At 42.1% G+C, this 19,060-nt stretch overlaps 1 protein-coding gene across 1 annotated transcript; it reads right to left on the minus strand.

Annotated features, from left to right (window-relative positions):
- Window positions 1-462: 462 nt before the first annotated feature.
- On the minus strand, window positions 463-17,960 carry cpvl (carboxypeptidase vitellogenic like). The gene is made up of 13 exons (XM_080767499.1): window positions 17,811-17,960; window positions 13,993-14,180; window positions 12,733-12,860; window positions 10,676-10,790; window positions 9,983-10,041; window positions 9,392-9,471; window positions 8,755-8,821; window positions 8,026-8,148; window positions 6,639-6,770; window positions 4,704-4,802; window positions 2,656-2,829; window positions 2,325-2,507; window positions 463-986 (listed from the first exon to the last, which is right to left on the minus strand). The coding sequence occupies exons 2-13, from the start codon at window positions 14,177-14,179 to the stop codon at window positions 888-890; spliced, it is 1,446 nt and encodes a 481-aa protein (XP_080623625.1). The 5' UTR covers window position 14,180; window positions 17,811-17,960; the 3' UTR covers window positions 463-887.
- Between the last annotated feature and the right edge of the window lie 1,100 nt (window positions 17,961-19,060).

Consider the following 19,060-nt stretch of genomic DNA (forward strand, 5'->3'; position numbering starts at 1 on the left):
GAACTCCTTATATGGTCAGCACACTCTATAGTAGAGAGGATTATCACAACAAAACAAAAAAATAAGTGATATTTGAATTAAGTGAAATCACTTACTCTACCTTTAATTAAGCCTAAACCACACCAAAGGGTTGGGTCGGGACATTGTTTTTAAAGGTACCTTAAAAAAAACGTTTTGTCCCAACCCGACCCTTTGGTGTGGTTTGGGGCTTAAATTTGCGTCATCGCGATTCTTGTTAAAGTAGGTTCGGAACAGAGCTATTTACACAGTGGCCGTTTTAGAGGAACCGCTTCTGTATGTACAAGTGAACATGCACGCTAATGTGATGCAAAGAGCCCTTCAGGTATTAGCCCCATTGCTCTGGGAGTTCCTTCACGTTCCGTCCAACAGTCTGCTTTAACTGCAATGATTTATGACACAATATTGATATTCAATGCCACTACCCCGGGGCCACGTGTCGTGTGCTTTTTTCAATTTATTTTATTGACTTTTCCACGTAATCGTAACCTTTCCATCAAAAAAATATATTCATCCATATGCAATAGTACAGTATGTCACACAATAAAACGATATATACGACGAAAGACCCCAAGAATTGATTCGGGGTAATTTTTTGCGAGGCGTATCTGAAACTTTCATTTTGCTAGTGCATCACAGAGCGGTTTATACATTCAGCGTTGGTTGCTTCTTTTAATTCGAGGGAATCTGAGAACGCAATTATGCATTATTATGGTGAACAGATTATTACAAGTAAATTAAGTCTTTCAAATCAAAGTTGCTCGCAGTCAGCTGAACAGAACACATGGCTTGTTAAAAGAGAAGGCCCCAAATCAACAGAGTTCCACTTCCAGTCCAAAAGAAAAGCGAAACGCCTCGTTAGTGTCAGATCAGCTGAAGCCTTGCGTCGACAGAAATCTGTCCATCATGTCGAAGGACCTCTCCGGTTGGTCGTAAGGCAGGATGTGCCCGCCTCCTCGAATGATTACCTACGATAAAAAGACAAGACACGGAATTATGGTCGAGTTGAGTGACGTATCAAAGTGGTCGATAAAAGCAACTTCAATATGGTCCATTTTATTTGTATTGAAATATAACGCAATTCGGATGTGAAATGAGAAAGTGTTATCTTACGAATGCCCATTCATTGCTTTTAATGATTACTTTGCATTTAAATATGTAATGTATATTAATATACAAAATATAAGGGGAAGCAAGCAAGGCTCCCACTGTACATGCTAAGGTAGAAGGGCCTACGAATTGAGTTGTATGTCATACTAATCTTAAGGCGTGGCGTTAGTAAGCACATTAACCTTTAACTTAAGGACGATTAAGTATATAGGGCCTAAGTGGTTAATTAGCATCCCATCTCTCGCCAAATGGTTGACATTGTGAGCAGAGGCGAATAAGGTCACATAAAAAAAAATATCTGTTCACAATTATCATACTGTACATAAGGGAGCAGTAGCTAAATAGGTTCCCATGTTTATTTCCAATTTTCAGTACTTTTACCTCTACTCCACTACATTTCAGAGGCAAACATTGCTCCACTACAATCATTTGAAAACCTTAGTCATTAGTTACTTTGTAGATTTTGATTATTATTACAAAACATACATTAATCACTTCAGCCCCGTATGCCTTTCAGCCATTGCTATTTTCAGAGTCATTATGCTTTTTTTAAAAAAGAATAATGACTATTATACCAGTAATGCCAAGTAGGAGGCATTGGGCACCATTTTCATAGTCTTTATTTGGTATGACTCAGGGACTCTGGCAGAGGTGGAACCACCTCCTCCCAGTCCCAAGGTACAGTAGACACTAACCACAAGGCCACTGGTCGCAAGGCGTACGCACAAGACATACTGTGTAACAGTATGTCTACAGTAGGGCAACACGCCGAGGGGTGGGGTGGGGGCAACAAGACATACTGTGCAACAGTATGTCTACAGTAGGGCAGAGGCAGAGGCTTTTCTTAAAGTATTTATTTAAAGACGGTTACGCCGCGGACAAAGCCAACTCGGATCGTGACAAATCACGACAATGAACACAATGTTTTGGGCCGATCAAATAATTTATAAGAAGAAAAACCAAACAAATAGTGTTGTCTCCTGCCTTTATTTTCTTCTTTCTAATGATTTGATGGGCCCAAAATAGTGTTCATTGTCATGATTTGTCACGATCCAAGTTGGCTTTGTCCGCGGCGTAACCGTTTTTAAATAAATACTTTAAGAAAATCCTATGGGAGAAATGCATTGCATTTCATTTCCTGGGCCACTCGTTCTGAAAGGGGGAGGGACTGCGACGCTCTATACTCGTCTCCTCACCTGGTAGAACTCGCCCACTTGTCGGACGTATCCCGCCACCTCCGTGTCGGTGGGCTGGACCTTCCAGTGGAAGCGAGGTGCCCGCTTGTACTCGGCCGCGCCCGTCCAGTTGACCGTGGGCAGGAACCGCTCGGTCAGAGGGGCCGCCACGATGACGTCCAGCTGACCGCTGTAGATCAACACCTGGAGAACGGACGCCCGACGAGAGGGAAGAGAATGCGTTATACAACCATATTATCATCGTCTTGTTGCATTGCATAATTGTATTGCAATCGTTAGCAGTCAGGCTAGTGGACGGTCACATGGAGGCGTTGGGAGGAGGGAGCCTCACCCTGTAGTTGTCCATCAGCTCCCCCAGCCAGGGTTTAATGCTCTTCATCACATCCTGAACCAGGTGTTTCTCCACCTCGGAGCCGTCGTTGAACGTCAGGTTCCCCACATGCATGGAACGCCTCACCTCCGCCAGGGTCACAAACTGGGAGAAGTAGGACTGGTCCTCGGGCTCCTGTGGAAGGAATCATCGTCGTCATCATGGGAATTACTTTCACACATATAAATGTACCTAGTTGCAGGTGTTTTGAGGACTCTGATGTGCCTAGTTGCAGGTGTTTTGAGGACTAATGTGCCTAGTTGCAGGTCTTTAGAGGACAAATGCACAAAGTAAAGAGAAAAACACAATAAAAGACATTAGAATGCATTGGGAATATTTGAAGATGTGATTTTCACATGCCCTCCTCACTCACAACAGAATGACAAGATTGGATCAAACGATGGTAGAAACAGTGATTATTTTTAAGAGAGACCGTGTCAAGAGCATTGGTTGTCCTCATTACCAAAAACGAAAAAAGGACCGGATCAATACATGACCAACAGTGTCTGCTTTATACCATCAACATCATGACTAGGTGATACAACAAATAAGTCAGCAGGAGATATCAATGCACATTTCTTTTTAGTTATTTATATTTCCGTGCACGCTAAACGCGAAACTATGGAATTCTCAAAAGGTCAGTGTCCAAAGGTTTATTAGTTACTGTACGGTTGAGGAGTGAGCTGGGTAATTAGTTACTGTATGGCTGAGGAGTGAGCTGGGTAATTAGTTACTGTATGGTTGAGGAGTGAGCTGGGTAATTAGTTACTGCATGGTTGAGGAGTGAGCTGGGTAATTAGTTACTGTATGGTTGAGGAGTGAGCTGGGTAATTAGTTACTGTATGGTTGAGGAGTGAGCTGGGTAATTAGTTACTGTATGGTTGAGGAGTGAGCTGGGTAATTAGTTACTGTATGGTTGAGGAGTGAGCTGGGTAATTAGTTACTGTATGGTTGAGGAGTGAGCTGGGTAATTAGTTACTGTATGGCTGAGGAGTGAGCTGGGTAATTAGTTACTGTATGGTTGAGGAGTGAGCTGGGTAATTAGTTACTGTATGGTTGAGGAGTGAGCTGGGTAATTAGTTACTGTATGGCTGAGGAGTGAGCTGGGTAATTAGTTACTGTATGGTTGAGGAGTGAGCTGGGTAATTAGTTACTGCATGGTTGAGGAGTGAGCTGGGTAATTAGTTACTGTATGGTTGAGGAGTGAGCTGGGTAATTAGTGACTATGGTTGAGGAGTGAGCTGGGTAATTAGTTACTGTATGGTTGAGGAGTGAGCTGGGTAATTAGTTACTGTATGGTTGAGGAGTGAGCTGGGTAATTAGCTACTGTATGGCTGAGGAGTGAGCTGGGTAATTAGTTACTGTATGGTTGAGGAGTGAGCTGGGTAATTAGCTACTGTATGGCTGAGGAGTGAGCTGGGTAATTAGTTACTGTATGGTTGAGGAGTGAGCTGGGTAATTAGCTACTGTATGGCTGAGGAGTGAGCTGGGTAATTAGTTACTGTATGGTTGAGGAGTGAGCTGGGTAATTAGTTACTGTATGGCTGAGGAGTGAGCTGGGTAATTAGTTACTGTATGGTTGAGGAGTGAGCTGGGTAATTAGTTACTGTATGGTTGAGGAGTGAGCTGGGTAATTAGTTACTGTATGGCTGAGGAGTGAGCTGGGTAATTAGTTACTGTATGGCTGAGGAGTGAGCTGGGTAATTAGTTACTGTATGGTTGAGGAGTGAGCTGGGTAATTAGTTACTGTATGGTTGAGGAGTGAGCTGGGTAATTAGTGACTATGGTTGAGGAGTGAGCTGGGTAATTAGTTACTGTATGGTTGAGGAGTGACCTGGGTAATTAGCTACTGTATGGCTGAGGAGTGAGCTGGGTAATTAGTTACTGTATGGTTGAGGAGTGAGCTGGGTAATTAGTTACTGTATGGTTGAGGAGTGAGCTGGGTAATTAGTTACTGTATGGTTGAGGCGTGAGCTGTGGGTCAAACGTCCGTCAGGGTTTCAGCGTACCTGACACGACATGTAGTTGTAATAGTTGGTGCAGCCCGTGGCATTCTGGAAGAACGAGGGGTAGGGGTCCACGTCGCCATTCAGCAACCTGTCAAACACCTGAAGAACATGGAGACAAGACGTTTGATTTAGTAACAGTTTGCAGAATTACAGTACATTTCAAGTACAACTCAATACAAAAACTGTTAACTGTGAGTGGACGTGGACGACACCATAAAAGCATTACTAGTTTACAATAGGGCCCACCATTTTCAATTCATCAACACATGTAATTTAGAGACTTAAAGAATATACACAACTATATAGTCAAAACAGGAAATCATCATAGAGGTAAAAAGTGAAAATAAATATATACAGTGGGGTACAGATTTTACGGGGGCCAGTTTCAAATTGCAGCCGTCCGTAGGTGCCCTTTGAGAGCAGTTTTGAAGGAGTCAAGGGATTCGCATGTCTTAATGACTGTTGGTAGGACGTTCCACATTTTGGTGGCATAGGAGCGAAATTTATTTAGTCCCTTGTTTGTGCCGAATCTGGGTTGCACATGGTTTTGTTGAACTCCCTCTGGTGTTGTGGGTGTGGACTTCGTTGACATTAAGGAAGTATTTAGACAGGTACATGGGTATCTTGGTGGTGTATCGAGTCTTGTGGACCAGACCCATTGCAAGATGCTGTACTCTGTCGTCGACCCTAAGCCATTCCAGCCTGTCAAAGTGGGCAGGGGTGAGGTGAGACGACCTGCTTAGGCATAATAAGCTACAAGGAACAGAGATGGACGACATGCTTAGGCATAATAAGCTACAAGGAACAGTATGCTCTTGTTAACTACTTAGCCCATATACTGTATACAGTATAGCCTACTTACAGTAGTCGTTCCACGAAGCTTGCAGATATTTTCTCTATTTTGAAGTTATTTGAAATGTTGCCTGTAATAACACGGCCAAAAATAGGGACAGCGGGTTGAAAGTAGTTAACATTTATTTAAGAACTAAAAAAAAGAGAGAAATAGCATTACAAAAACATTAAATGATGTCCATGGCATTCTGCGGATGACATAAATTAGTTTAACGTTTGATCAATCAGACCGGTCAATAGAAAAAGAAAACCTTTTTATGACAAAGAACTCATTTCCCACCTAAATCATATAAGTCCGCTCACAAGCACGACATTTGTGCATAAAAAAAAGATTCTTCAAACTAAAATGACGGCCCTCGATCGTCTCCCACCCAGTGTTGTTGATTTTAGTTTTAGTCATAGTTTTAATTTAGTTTCAGTCACATTTTAGTCACCTGGAATGTTTTAGTTCTAGTTTTAGGCGACTAAATATCATATGATTCAATCTACAGTTGATTTAGTAGAGTAAAATTTATTTTGGCAGGCCTTAATGGCGTCGTAATAACCGATTTTACTTGCTGAAAATAGCAGATCTACAAGCCCAAATGTTGTGAGCTTGTGGATCTGCCATTTTCAGCATGCAACCAAGTGTAAAATGACTTATACTGGATCAGTCTAGTTTTTATTTGTTGATGAAATTGGCAATATATTTTGTCTTAGTTTTAGTCATCATAGCTTAGTTTTAATTTCATTTCGTTTTAGTCAGTGAAAATAAAAGGGTAGTCGACGAACATTTTGTTGTCATAGTATTAGACGAACTTTTAGTTGTCATAGTATTAGCCCATTTTGGGTGGGAACCCCTTTTGGTGTCAGCATTAGGTTATGCTTTAGCTATTGAAAAATAGCAGATCTACAAGCTCATAGCGCGCCACCGAGTGGCGCGCTACGAGCTTGTAGTTCTGCTATTTTTGAAAAATCGAAGAACGACTGCCATGGAAACATGGCTTTTTCAGTAAACCGTCAGGATGTAAGAAGACATTTTTAGAATCTGATCTCAGGTCAGAATGGGCTAATGGACGGAGTCATCAACAGTACCGCTCCCACCTCAAACGCCTCCACCCATTTCTGCTGCTGGATGAACTGAACGCCGGCGTCCGTCTCCCGGACCACATGCTGTCTCTGCAACTCATCGATCATCCCCGTCTGGTACAAGAAGTCAGCGTAGCCGCCCAGCATCTGAAACACGCCCAGCAGAACACAGACACACAGTGTTGACTCCGACAGCAAATTTAGATTTTAGTCACAGTCTCTCTTGAATAGTTTATTTAGTTTTAGGCACATTTTTGTCACCTGGAACGTTTTAGTGTTAGGGCCGATTCATACTCCTATTTTAACCGCTGTTTCGGCGCTGTAGTGCCGAAAAGATTTCAGCTCGTCAGAAATTTTCAGTAGCACCGAAGAGCCGACTTTAGGACGGTACCCGCCCCCCCCCCCCCGAACCTCAAATGACGTCACATTGTAGGCTCTACAGCGCCGAACCGACTTTTATTCGGCTCTAAAATAGGAGTATGAATGGGCCCCTAGTCTAGTTTTAGTAGACCGAATATCATAAGATTTTAGTCGGTTGATTTAGTCGACTAAAATGTATTGATGCCGTCGTAATGACAGAATTTTACACTTGCTGAAAATAGCCGATCTACCCGTGTTGTTGTGAGCTTGTAAAATCTGCCATTTTCAGCATGCAACAAAGTGTAAAATGACTTTTTAGCCGTCTAGATACTGGATCTCTTCTCCACTAGTCCCTTCCTAACATTTCAGTCTAGTTTTTGTTTGTCGACGAAATTGTCAATATATTTAGCTTAGTCATATAGCTTTAGTTTTCATTTTGTTTTAGTCTGAAAAAAAAAAAAAAAAGGTAGTCGGACAGTTTTTGTCATAGTATTAGTCGACGAAATCACCACCGTCAACCATCAGAGAACAGTAAGCTGTAGTTGTCGTTCTTCATCAAACGCCCTACTACAGTTTGATTGACAGCGGCATAGCGTACTGTAGCAAAGCACTCGCATTAAAACTCAAAAGTGAATCACAGGACGAGGGCAGGTTGCTGCCGGGGTGTTAATGGAACTTTCATAAAAATGAGTTCCAGTCGGTCACTCCACTCAGTACACAAACCAAAAGTTGTGAAACTTGGACCATCGTCTGTGTTTAATGGTAGCCCAACACACACATTCAACACCTTGACAAATTAAATCATTTACACAACTGTGCTCAGTGTTTATGCTTAAGTCTGAAAGGTTTTTTTTTTTGCCAACTAGCACCTGGGATGCCAGAGGAGTTGTTGATACAGTACAGTACAACCAAATACAGTTACCAATTAAGCAGCACGACTTTGATAAATCCAATACACACCCAATATGACCAATCAGACATCTTGGCTGAGAAAACTACCCGGCTGTATAAAATCAAAATGTGCTCAAAGTCAGAAACATACCAGTTCCGGGTCACAGAGTCCATCCCCAATGGCCATTCCTTGGAGGTTGATTTTAACCTTGGCATTGGCGTTGCTTTTATGAATGTAGTAACTGATAGCAGGAACATACTTCCCGGCATACGACTGCAAGGACAGACAGACACAAGAAAGAGAAATTAATTTCAAATCACTGGAGAACATCTCCGTTGGATTTGTGACCTTGAACAAAAAAACGCAACATTTGGCTTGCGTCGACGTATAAAGTTAGGTCTTGCACTGCCGTTGCATGACTCGAGTCACCCTTGGATAAAAAGCATGGGCTGAATGCCGGGAATATAAACAGAGGAGGAGCGTTTTAATTAGGCCATTAGTTGAGATGCCAGCAGCGGTGGTATTTCAAGATGCTGGGATTGACTGCCTAGCTAAACAACTGTCAAAGTGTTTTCGTCTCTCTCGCTGGCTCTTTCGGCATGTGCAGTTAAATTATATAATGTTAATCACGGTCTCTGGCTGTGTGTGCGCATGAGACCTGCATAATAATCAACCCCTTTCGACAACAAGATAAGATGCAACTTTATTGATCCCAGAGGGGAAATTAGGTCGTTAGAGCCGCCGCCAGCCAGGGCTCGGATACTGATAAAAGATAAAGCCGCAAACTAGATAGTAATTAAGACTGACGATGCGCGTTTGAATCCATGTCAGTATTGTAAATTAATAATAACGGTTTTAAAAAGACGCAACTATACATACCTCGCCAGTGGCATAGAAGTCATTGGCCTGATACTCTGGGAAGATCTGGAAGAACTGAGTCAATGCACTGGATAGAGAGAGATGGTGGTGGGACAGGAGAGAAGCAAAGAGAGGCGTTATTAGTGATGAAGACCATTTTAAATAACCTGGCAACACAGACAAAAGTTTTTATGCGTCTGGTTTGAATTCATCATTGCCATTTTTAAACGTTACAGTTCCTTTTCATGCATACTTGGTTCTTGTATGCATTCCAGTTCTTATTTTACGGCATCTAAAACTCTACAGGAGTCGAGCAGTCTATAAGAGTGTCAGTCTGTGTATCTGGAGCTTACAGTAGCTCAAGAAATGCTGTGTGACACATTTCTTGTGCCACAACCAAAAAGAAAAACATGCATTTTATACTTTTTTGAAATATTTCACTTACATTTCATAATAGAACTTAAGTCAGGGGCTCTAATCTGTCTGGAACCTTGCTCAAAATTTAGAGTCGACTAGACTTACTATGTTTGTATATCAACATTATTATGACCACAATTGATACCATCACCGCTATTACTATGAATTCTACTACTAGTGAAACCTGCTAATATTTTGACTCGTACTGTACTACTAGTGATGCTCCAGCTAGTCGTGTTACCTATACAGGTCTCTGCCAACATCTTCCTGGTTCTGCGCAAAGCCCCGGTCATCGTCTGTGAAACTGAAGCCTGTTCCAACCTGCCAATAAGACATAAATATCGATTAGTAAATACTACAGTCACTACAACACCATTCATTTATTGTTAGTCGGTGTATATAAGAAACAATCTTTTTTTTTTTTTTCCCATGATTTTGCAACCCATTTTTTCACCCAGTTTCCCCAGCAGGACGTGGCGGGTGAAAGGAACACGTTATTTCCGACCAGTTCCTTTCCCCTTTTAGAGACTAGGTTTAGAGACTAGGATTACTGCATGTTTCTTTGTGAGGGTACCTACAGTACCCTAGGGGACACGTGGAGAACATGCAAACTCCACACAGAAGGGCCCTTTCGCCAACCCCCGCCTCGGGTATGGGCACTGAGGAGGAGAGAGCCCGCCCCCCAGAGGGAATAAAACCCGGGACCTTCTAGCTGTGAGGCGACAGCGCTACAGACTGTGCCACCGTGCCCCCCCCCCCCCAAGTAACCATCTTTATCAGTCCCCCGTCTCCCTCCCTCCCCCATTTCTTTAATGATAAAACAAATACCTACGGGATTGTCGATATACAGCACTGAATAGCTCGACGCCCAAGAGTATTCCCTCGAACCGACTGCAAAGAGAGGAAAGATTGGGGGTTAAGAGTTGCCGTGGAAGGACGCGTTTATACGTAGGATGTGTGTATGTATCATGGGTCTTCAACACGGGGTCCTCAGAATAACTACAGAGGTCCACTATACTTTGTGTGGTGGGGAAGTACAGAGCCAGCGGTCAAGTTGACCAATTATTAAACATGTAGATTAAACCTTTTCATAGATAGTTAGCTTCACATACTTATTTGACGGTACTGTCATCATGGTTGCATTCATGTTAATGTCGATTTGCATGTTGTACTATAATTATGTAGTGGGGGTCCCTGCTTAATCTCTCTCTCTCTCAAGGGTCCTTGGCCTGAATAACCTTGGAAGACCTCTGGGTTTATATGAATCACTCTGGCTTTGAACATGCAAGCCTAGTACGATTTGATTCTCAAATACAATCTTTAGGACTGAGTTATTTGCAAGCATTACTCGCAAGGGCGAGTAATGCTCAACTTATAACTGTGTCATATATCGCTCGGCGAAAATAGCCAATCTACAAGCTCAAAACACGTCGCGAGTTGCTGTCCGTATAATTGTTTTTTGTGCTGTCTGTAAAAGCCAAACATGTGGACATTGGGGCTGCCGGTCTGAACAGCCACACTGTACCAGTCAGGTTCTTGTACACGAAGTATGGTCCATGTTCCACAAAGAGTCCAAACATGGAGGTCCCTCCAGGCCCCCCCTGGAGCCACAGCAACACTGGAGCCATGTCTGGTCTCACCTGCAGAACACCGACACATGGAATGTGAGGAGTACATTTTATTTAACATTGGAATAAAATCAAACAAATGGCATCATTTGGATGCTTTGACAACTTTAGTTCTGAAGTGAGCCTTTCATGCCAGTAAAGCGATCTGGATCTTGAACTAAAGCTATGATTTGAGCACCATCTTGTGGCGACACTTTGTATAGGCACTTGCTGCACTTGTTTATCTGTTGGGTTTGGATATTAAGTAGCCTTTGATTTAAAAATAATAATAATAATGAAGTGACATTATTCCGGCAGAGTGTATCAGCCCTAGCGGTCGCTACTCGCCTTCAAGGCGTCTTACTGGTAAAATAAAAGGTGATACTTCTAGTAATAGGGCTTTTACATGTTAGTGAGCACTAAGCAGTCACTGCAGTCTCCCATAGTCGGAAATAAAAATGCTTACATTGTGAAAAGATGTGATCAGTTACAGTATGTCTGCAAAAGTGTGTTATGACTTATGGATGTACCTACAGACAGTACAACTGTACATTTAAAAACATGTTAATGTTAAAATGGCATGCATTTTAATACATTTTTAAAGCAATTATAAAATATCATGTAATTGCATGCCATCTCAGCTAATCAGGCTGAGAGGGCCATCAATGGTTTTGCATTAATTGCGGCAACGCTTGAACAGTTTGAAGACAGATGGGCTAATGCTAGCGAATGTGTCACATGCCAAGCCCTACTCCGTTCCCTCTCATTCCCGTATATCTGCTGACTGCTACAGCTGTAAATATTATGAAAGAGATAAATCTATACAAAAGAGCAAAGACAGACCGCTTCAGGATAAGAAGACAAAGTATAAAGGTCTCAACAAATAAAAAAGTAGGCTACATAAATACAGCACGAGTGTAATAAACAGCTTCGGCGCTGAGTCAGACTAAATAGAGAACCGCCACTGAATAAGTACAGTGTGTCATCCTCTGCATGATTCATATATAGCATGTATTTTTTACATTTTACTAAATAACATAAATCAAGTACTGTTGGTCTACACAGCAATGCACAAAATATATACTGGATATAATGCACAGTATATTAGGCATTTGACATTGGGTTTTCAATGTTCCAAGAGAAAGTGATATGGCCTGATGTCAGTCAGCCGAGTATTAACCACTTCATTGGCCTGTGAAAACCTGTTAATTATGTGTTCTCTTCACATTTTGTGAATGAAGACTCATTTTGTAACTTCATCATTAGTGTTGGAGCCAAAATACCTTCCTATTTTATTTTGTTTCGTTTATCTAAATGAATGCTGTGAAATTGTCAGAGGGTGGGTGGTTGGTTACCTTGGTCACCATTATTACCCGTCAGTTGGGTGATGGCACTCAGGTGTGCAATAGGGGAAGCCAAACAGTTCATGTCCTGTTATATCAAGTGAGTTTATCTATGGCTTTATGTGAATAGTTTATCTATGGCTTTATGTGAATAAATGGATTGACATTATCGAAAACTCTCTGGACATTGAATCTTTATGTGCACGCGTCAAACTTAAGCCAATACTATTGCCCCTTCGCTGTAGGACCTATTGGTGAGGCTCTACAATCAGTGTTTTTGTTCATCGAGTTCTGGCCTCATGGAAATGTGGAAATGTTTTTACTTTGTGTTTCCTTATTTTTGCTTGCGGGACTTGGACTTTTGTTATTTTGCCGAGCGGCAAAAGTAGTAGTCCCGATTTAGACTTTGGTATTCAAACGGTGTACAGCCTAAATAAAATAAAAACCATCCTCATAGCTTGCATTCTTTTACTCTGAGTGGGCTGGGTGCAAAATGCACATGTGGGGGCAATTCATTATCACATACTGATATTTACCGATACTAGATAGCGTGGTGTGTGTGTAGTGTACCGATGTTGACTCCCCCACACCCCACCGAATTCCAAACAAAATATCCCGGCAGATTTCCTTACCTGTGCAGGGAAAAACCAGAAAAACATGTTGCTGTTGTACTTCTGGTTGACGGTGAGGTACCCGGCGTAGCTCTTGACATTGACACCAGGGTCACTGGGCAGAGGTCCCACCAGACTCAGTCTCCTGGCTAAAAAACACAACAACAACATGTCAGTCCCCTTTTCGTGTTTTAAGCATTATGTTATACTTTAGCCATTTTTTTTTTAATTGTGAAAATGTGGCGCAAATCTTAGAATACGGTATATATATTCTTTCAGAGCTAGCATTTTTAACTCAAATCTTTGCTTCTTTGCTCCCTAGCTGGAACAACACGGATAGGGTTCGGCGGCCAATTACATATATTTTTTTGCGGTCCTTGACATGAAATAAGCTTTTCAGGAAACTGTCATGATTTAGGAGACATTTTGTTGAATCTATTCTAATGTCCTAAATGGGTCAAACAACAGCGAGGATAGAATTTCCTGCCAAAATATACTAAACACACAATCACAAGATGTCTCATCAGGTGATCATCAGGTGATGTCTCACCTGCACGTGAGACCACAGTATACAAATTACTTTGACAATGAAATGAAGAGTGGCGTGACTGGCGTCTAGCCAGAAGTGCAATACAGTAATGCTGCAATGAGAGAATAAATACAGAAATGTACAGAAATATACGGAACAATAAATAAGCAATGCGTATGTTGGAAGAACCAAGTATAATACATTACGTATATGAATTAATGTACATTCACATGTCTAGATATATGTTGTCCTTATGGAGGTGATGTGTATACGGTTCTGTGACTTGTCACTTTATTTTAAATCGGCTTCAGTCTAATAATCATCATTGCTTAATCAATCCTTATAATTTCCTGGTGATATAGCTGTAGCCTACTTCATTGCCATTTCCTATAGAGGGTATGCGCATGCATAAAGTGAATGGCAAATCGAGTGGCAGGAAAAGTGAGTTTAACATCATTTAATGTCGTTTATTGCAATTAGATATGACTTTTCTGTTTGGATGTACTGGTCAAGGCCAGAAAGTAGTTTTTAGACACTCAGTAGGCGTTCCTGCATAACTTCCTGGTTTGATGATGATGATGTCACGCACATACCCTCTATAGTACTTTCCTCATTCTCTCTCAAATTATACTCTCTCACTCTCTGGACACCACATGTTCAGCTTCTTAAGTTCTTGTGAAGTTAGCATCTTGTGAAGTTACAGGGTTTCGGTCTGAGTTAATCGAGTCTAACTGGGTCGTGAAGATGCGTACCTTCATCTATGTTGCCTTTCTCCAGGTAAGGCGTGAGAAAGAGTGGCGATCCAGGGTCAGCTCCGCCGTAGCCGCTGCTCACACGGTGGGACTTTCTGCAGAACCAACTGGAGCAGCCTCTCGCCTGTGCCAACTCCAGACACGCCGACAGCAGGAGGACGACGCTCAGCGTTTCCCGTATTAACATTCTGTCACAAAAAAAAGACAAAACCACAAAAAAGGAAGAGAGTCTCAGCTCACATGGTCCTCTGGCAAGTAGCTACAGGCCCGCTGTTGCCTTCAGCAGCGAGCTCCTTATACATTTTGTATATCAAGTTGCAAAAGACAATCACTCCTTTGGGGGCTACTTTGGGGGCAGCGGTGGCCGAACGGTTTGCGGTCTTGATATCGGAAGATCGCTAGTTCCTATCCCCGGACCGGCACGTTACAATTACCACCGCTGAAGTGCCCTTGGACAAGGCATTGAACCCCTACCATGAAATGTTCTATGAGCAGGGTCTGGCTGTAAACAAGTTCTTGAGCTTAGTCCAGTTACCCTGGGTAAACATAGTACCTTTCCTTTCCTTTCCTCCCTCTTCATGTCACACCAGGCGTGTACTGTCTGCAGACTGCATTAGGAATAATGTAAGATGCTTTTAATAGTGTCACTGATTGATTGATTAATTTAGTTGCTGCGAGAGTGAGGTCTAGCCAACACCAACTCGGGATACCTGGATCGCTGCCCTCCACAAATTCCTATCCACATCATCAGGTTCTTGAGCTCTGCAGTGTTGTCAGCCAAGCTGTCGCGCCGCAGCACGTCTACATAGGTGGTACGCTTCTTTCCCCTCCCTTCTTTCCACCTACATAGGTGGTACGCTTATTTCCCCTCAAATTATTTGACTCCCATAGAGTCAAATAAATTGACTGTATGGGAGCCAACCCACTTTGCCCTGGGTTGGCTCCCAGAGTCAATTTATTTGCCTCAAGTTCTGGGTGCCTGACGCAGTAGTTTTTAGAGTGAGCAGTAAGCACATTTCAAGGAAAGCACAGTTCAATACAAGGTCTGTTAAGAGGATCGAAATACCCAGAAAAGCAGTGCGCTTGTTTACAACTAGAATTTCGCCCGGCTTCGCCGGGCTCATCCCAGTGTCGTTGCAATAACAGAAAGTGTTTTTTATTTCTCATAAATACGCAAACATGGTGAAACAACTACAGTCACAGAGAGCAGTGGCAAGGTAGCTGCTGCCTGCTAACGATGCAAACAACAGCCTTGCCTGTCGTGTGTGTGTGTGTGTGTGGGGGGGGGGGATAGCACTAATTTTCGACATTTTACTGTGTCATAAATATGTACATCTGTAGCCTATATTGTGATTACATTTGACCGTACATTTGACTCTTGTGTTATATTCTTGTGAAATATTCAGTAAAGTATTGTGGTGAAATATTCACCCCAAGTTGATAAGATATGCAGAGAATATAATAGCAAGAAGCCCCAGTTTGAAATGCATTAGGCCACAGACCCCCATTTGATACCATTTGCTCTCTGGGAAAATCAGGGTCCATTTGGTTCCATTTGTATGCTCTTGGAGTATGATGACTGTGCTAACAGTATTATCATCAAATATGTCTCAGTTTGAAGATTAAAAAAAAACATATTTCATATGTGTGAGCTTGTAAAGTCGAACGTTCAACCTAGAGACAGTGTTGCCAAGTCTGATCATTATAAGCTACTTTGGACTTGTTTATCTATTGGTAGTCCTTGACATGGAAATGTTTGAGTTCCACTGCTCTGAAACAACATTAGACAACAAAGTGTGACAGTCAACACTATAATTGATTATTTTAAGACTAATTTCCGGACCATTTCTGATTTACCTACTTTGAACTGGCCTATTAACATTTTTATAGACCTGGTTGCTTGTTTCACTCTCACATCCACGATATGTGGCAACCCTGGTCCCTGGTTTGTTTTGCGTGTGGATGTTGTTTTGTGTTGCTTTAGCATCTTTAGCACAGTATCTATCACAGGGTGCAGCAGCTGCTGCTGTCATGAAAACGCAAGTTTCTGTCCCAGAAGCTCACGTTAGGTCTGCGCACACTGTACGTTGCTATGGCAAGCTGTCATCAAATGCTGCTAACGTTGTGGTCAGCACTGTTAGCATGTGTGCTATCAGGCAAAAGCTGAGATAGATATAAAACTACTGGCCAAAATGTCATACAAAACACAACCCCTCAAATCGGAATGTGATTGTGACCTACAGACCATCATGATTTGCTTGCTGGACCTATAAATAATTTATTTGCATTAAATTGCCACTCGCCTTAGCCTGCATGCCTATTCTGTGTCTCTGTGTGTGTGTGTGTGTGTGTGTGTGTATGTGTGTGTGTGTGCGCGTGTGCGCAAGACAGACGTGCGTGTGTGTGCAGGCTGAGAGCTGCTGACTGTGATTGACGTGTGAGCTGGATAAATCAGTGAGAGTTGGAAAAAGCGCACGCAGAGCCAACTCGCAGGCAGTGCCTCAGGCCAGATGCCTGAGAATCGGCACAGGATTCTCTGGGTCACCAGTGTTGGTGTGACACACACGGCTTCCACATTTAGCTTCATACTGGGTGAAAGTGGCGTTCCAAAAATTATTTTTCCCCTCGGAATTCTTATTCACAATGAGATGGAGTTGAGGTGTTTGTGTTTGCTTGCTGGAGCTATAATTAATGTATTTGCATTAAATGTCCACTCGCGCATCGAAGTAAAAAGCAAGATGGCCGATTGTGAGACTGAAAAGTAGCTGTGGGGGCGGGCCTGGAGGGCCTATGAGAACACGGAACAGTGTTGCCAGGTTTGCGAATTGTAAGCGAGTTGTAGTGTGTGCAAGTAGCCTGGTTAAAAGGCCTTGTTTCTGCCCGTGTTGGGGCAACAGAACATGTCGACCAGTTTCTGTCAACCGCTTTTGGTCAGGTGACCAACTCCACAAATGTTAAATTAGATGGGGGGGACGGGTCCTCCATTTTCAATTCATCAGAACATTTAATGCACACCTCAGAAGGCTATAGTGACAGCTAGTTGCGATAGAACATATATTAAAAAGCCTAAGGGTATCTTTGAAAAACAAAGAAAAAGCTCCGCACACTGTCAGACACTTGCCAAAATGTTGCTCTTTATTATATTAAACTAAAGCGCAACATTTTGGCAAGTGTCTGACGGGACCCTTTTTGTTTTTCAAAGATACCCTTTTTAATATCAGTAACATTTAATGACAAATAAAGTAAAGAGGGGGGGGGGCAGTGTCGGATTTCAGCCACCCCTAAACCTATAAGGTGGTGTGATTAATTAACCAATCGCAATAACGCACCCGTTTGTGCTCCCCTGGTCAATTTATGATGACGTTTGTTGATCCAAGCAAGTTGATAAATGCAGTGTCACCCTGATATGAGAGACGATATGTCGTCCGTGTGCAGCTCGTCGTGGAAAGGTGGCTTGACTAAACACACGTTTTCTGCCAGAACGTATTAAGACAATATCTGACTCAAAGTCTTAGGAATTATGTATTGGGTGAGTAGCCTATACACACGCCGTGCGGAGCAGATTTATGCGCGCTTGTCAGTCTAAACAGTCTAATAATTCAACACCGCGGGTGATGGCTGGGAGTCCATGGTCCCAGCAATCACGGCCGCGGTGTTTAATTGCAATCAATCAATCTATGGCTGTGTATGTAAAGATGTATGTAAATATCACAGACATTCTATCTAGGGCTATATGAGTATAGCAAAGCCGTATAATAGATGTCTATATAATGTCTATGTCTAAGGCTCTGAGTAATAGTGAGCTAAACACAACTTACCTTGTAATGTGTGGTGTTCTTCTCGGTAGCCAGCTGTGACAGTATAGTCAGTGAACCTATTCTGGAGTCTTTAAGTTGCTGAGCAGAGAGGCAAAATGTGACTGTTGTATCTGTGGTTGTGATTTGTGACTGCAATGTTGTGACTGAAATTGTCACATGATCAAACGGACTGGACTGATCATGTGACACAGTTTTGCTCACTTCCCTATTCGTTTGTTTAGTGTTGCAGGCTCCTTTTGAAGTTAGATAGATAGATAGATTTCTTTATTTTTGTGTCATGCACCAAAGGCGCCCAGCCCACATGGACTTACGGACACACCATATCATTGCGTCAATATTGCATTGTGTACAAGAAACAGGTTTGTTTTGTTGTTATTCCCTTTTTTTTTTCTTTTACACAAACAAAACATTCTGCCTTATTTCCCACGCCCTGCATAAAAAGTCTGTCAAAGCAAAAATACCTTTCCTAAAACAAAATTCCATTTTTTCATAGTCCTCCAACCAGAAAAAGTCAACACAGATGGTTGTCATTTAAAAAAATAATACATGTCTTAATTCTTCATATAATGGGCAGTAAAACAAAAAATGAATTTCATTTTCAATTTCTTTCAAATCACACACTAGAAGTCTCTCTCGAGACAGATTGTTGGCTCACACTATTTTAAAATGATTCCGCAAGTCGCCAGGCTCGAGGCTTTCCGCAGTACACAAGGAAACTAAAAAACCTGGTTTCTATTTACAGTTGAGTGCTCTGATCCGGTCTGGAGCACGCCTACCGTATCCGGTCATTATTTTGCACATAATACACATTACCGTACATTATACAGGCTCTGTTTCCGCATCCGCTACACCTAGATAAACTGCAAAGTGAATATTGATCCCACTCTAGTTAGTATAGACTGAGTTCAGTTCAGTTCCCTGAATGAACATAGCATTGTATGATCATGTTTAATATTGCGACAAAGCATATTAGTGTTGCGTATTTATACGTTTGTGTAACGTTAGGCACAATTATTGATTGGTTGATTGATTGATTGAAGTATTTATTAACAGTTTGCAGAATTACAGTACATTTCAAGCACAACGCAATACAATGACTCAATGTACTGCAAGTATAGCAAATTCGATGTTGCCATTAATAACATGATGTTGGTCGGTCGTTAGTCACTGCTGCAACGTAGTGCCCAAAATAGGGGATTCAACTTGTGATTGATTGATTCATTCATTCATTTATTGAATGAATACTTTTG

The sequence above is a fragment of the Protomyctophum bolini genome (assembly GCF_963924005.1).
Source record: "Protomyctophum bolini genome assembly, chromosome: 7".
Taxonomy (NCBI): Eukaryota; Metazoa; Chordata; class Actinopteri; order Myctophiformes; family Myctophidae; genus Protomyctophum; species Protomyctophum bolini.

Excerpts from the sequence above, each read along its gene's own strand:
- cpvl (XM_080767499.1), bottom strand. The coding sequence starts at position 14,179 with ATGTTAATACGGGAAACGCTGAGCGTCGTCCTCCTGCTGTCGGCGTGT. Across the intron at positions 8,822-9,391 it reads GTTGGCAGAGACCTGTATAG|TGCATTGACTCAGTTCTTCC; the intron begins GTAACACGACTA and ends CTCTCTATCCAG. Across the intron at positions 6,771-8,025 it reads GACTCTGTGACCCGGAACTG|ATGCTGGGCGGCTACGCTGA; the intron begins GTATGTTTCTGA and ends GGCGTGTTTCAG.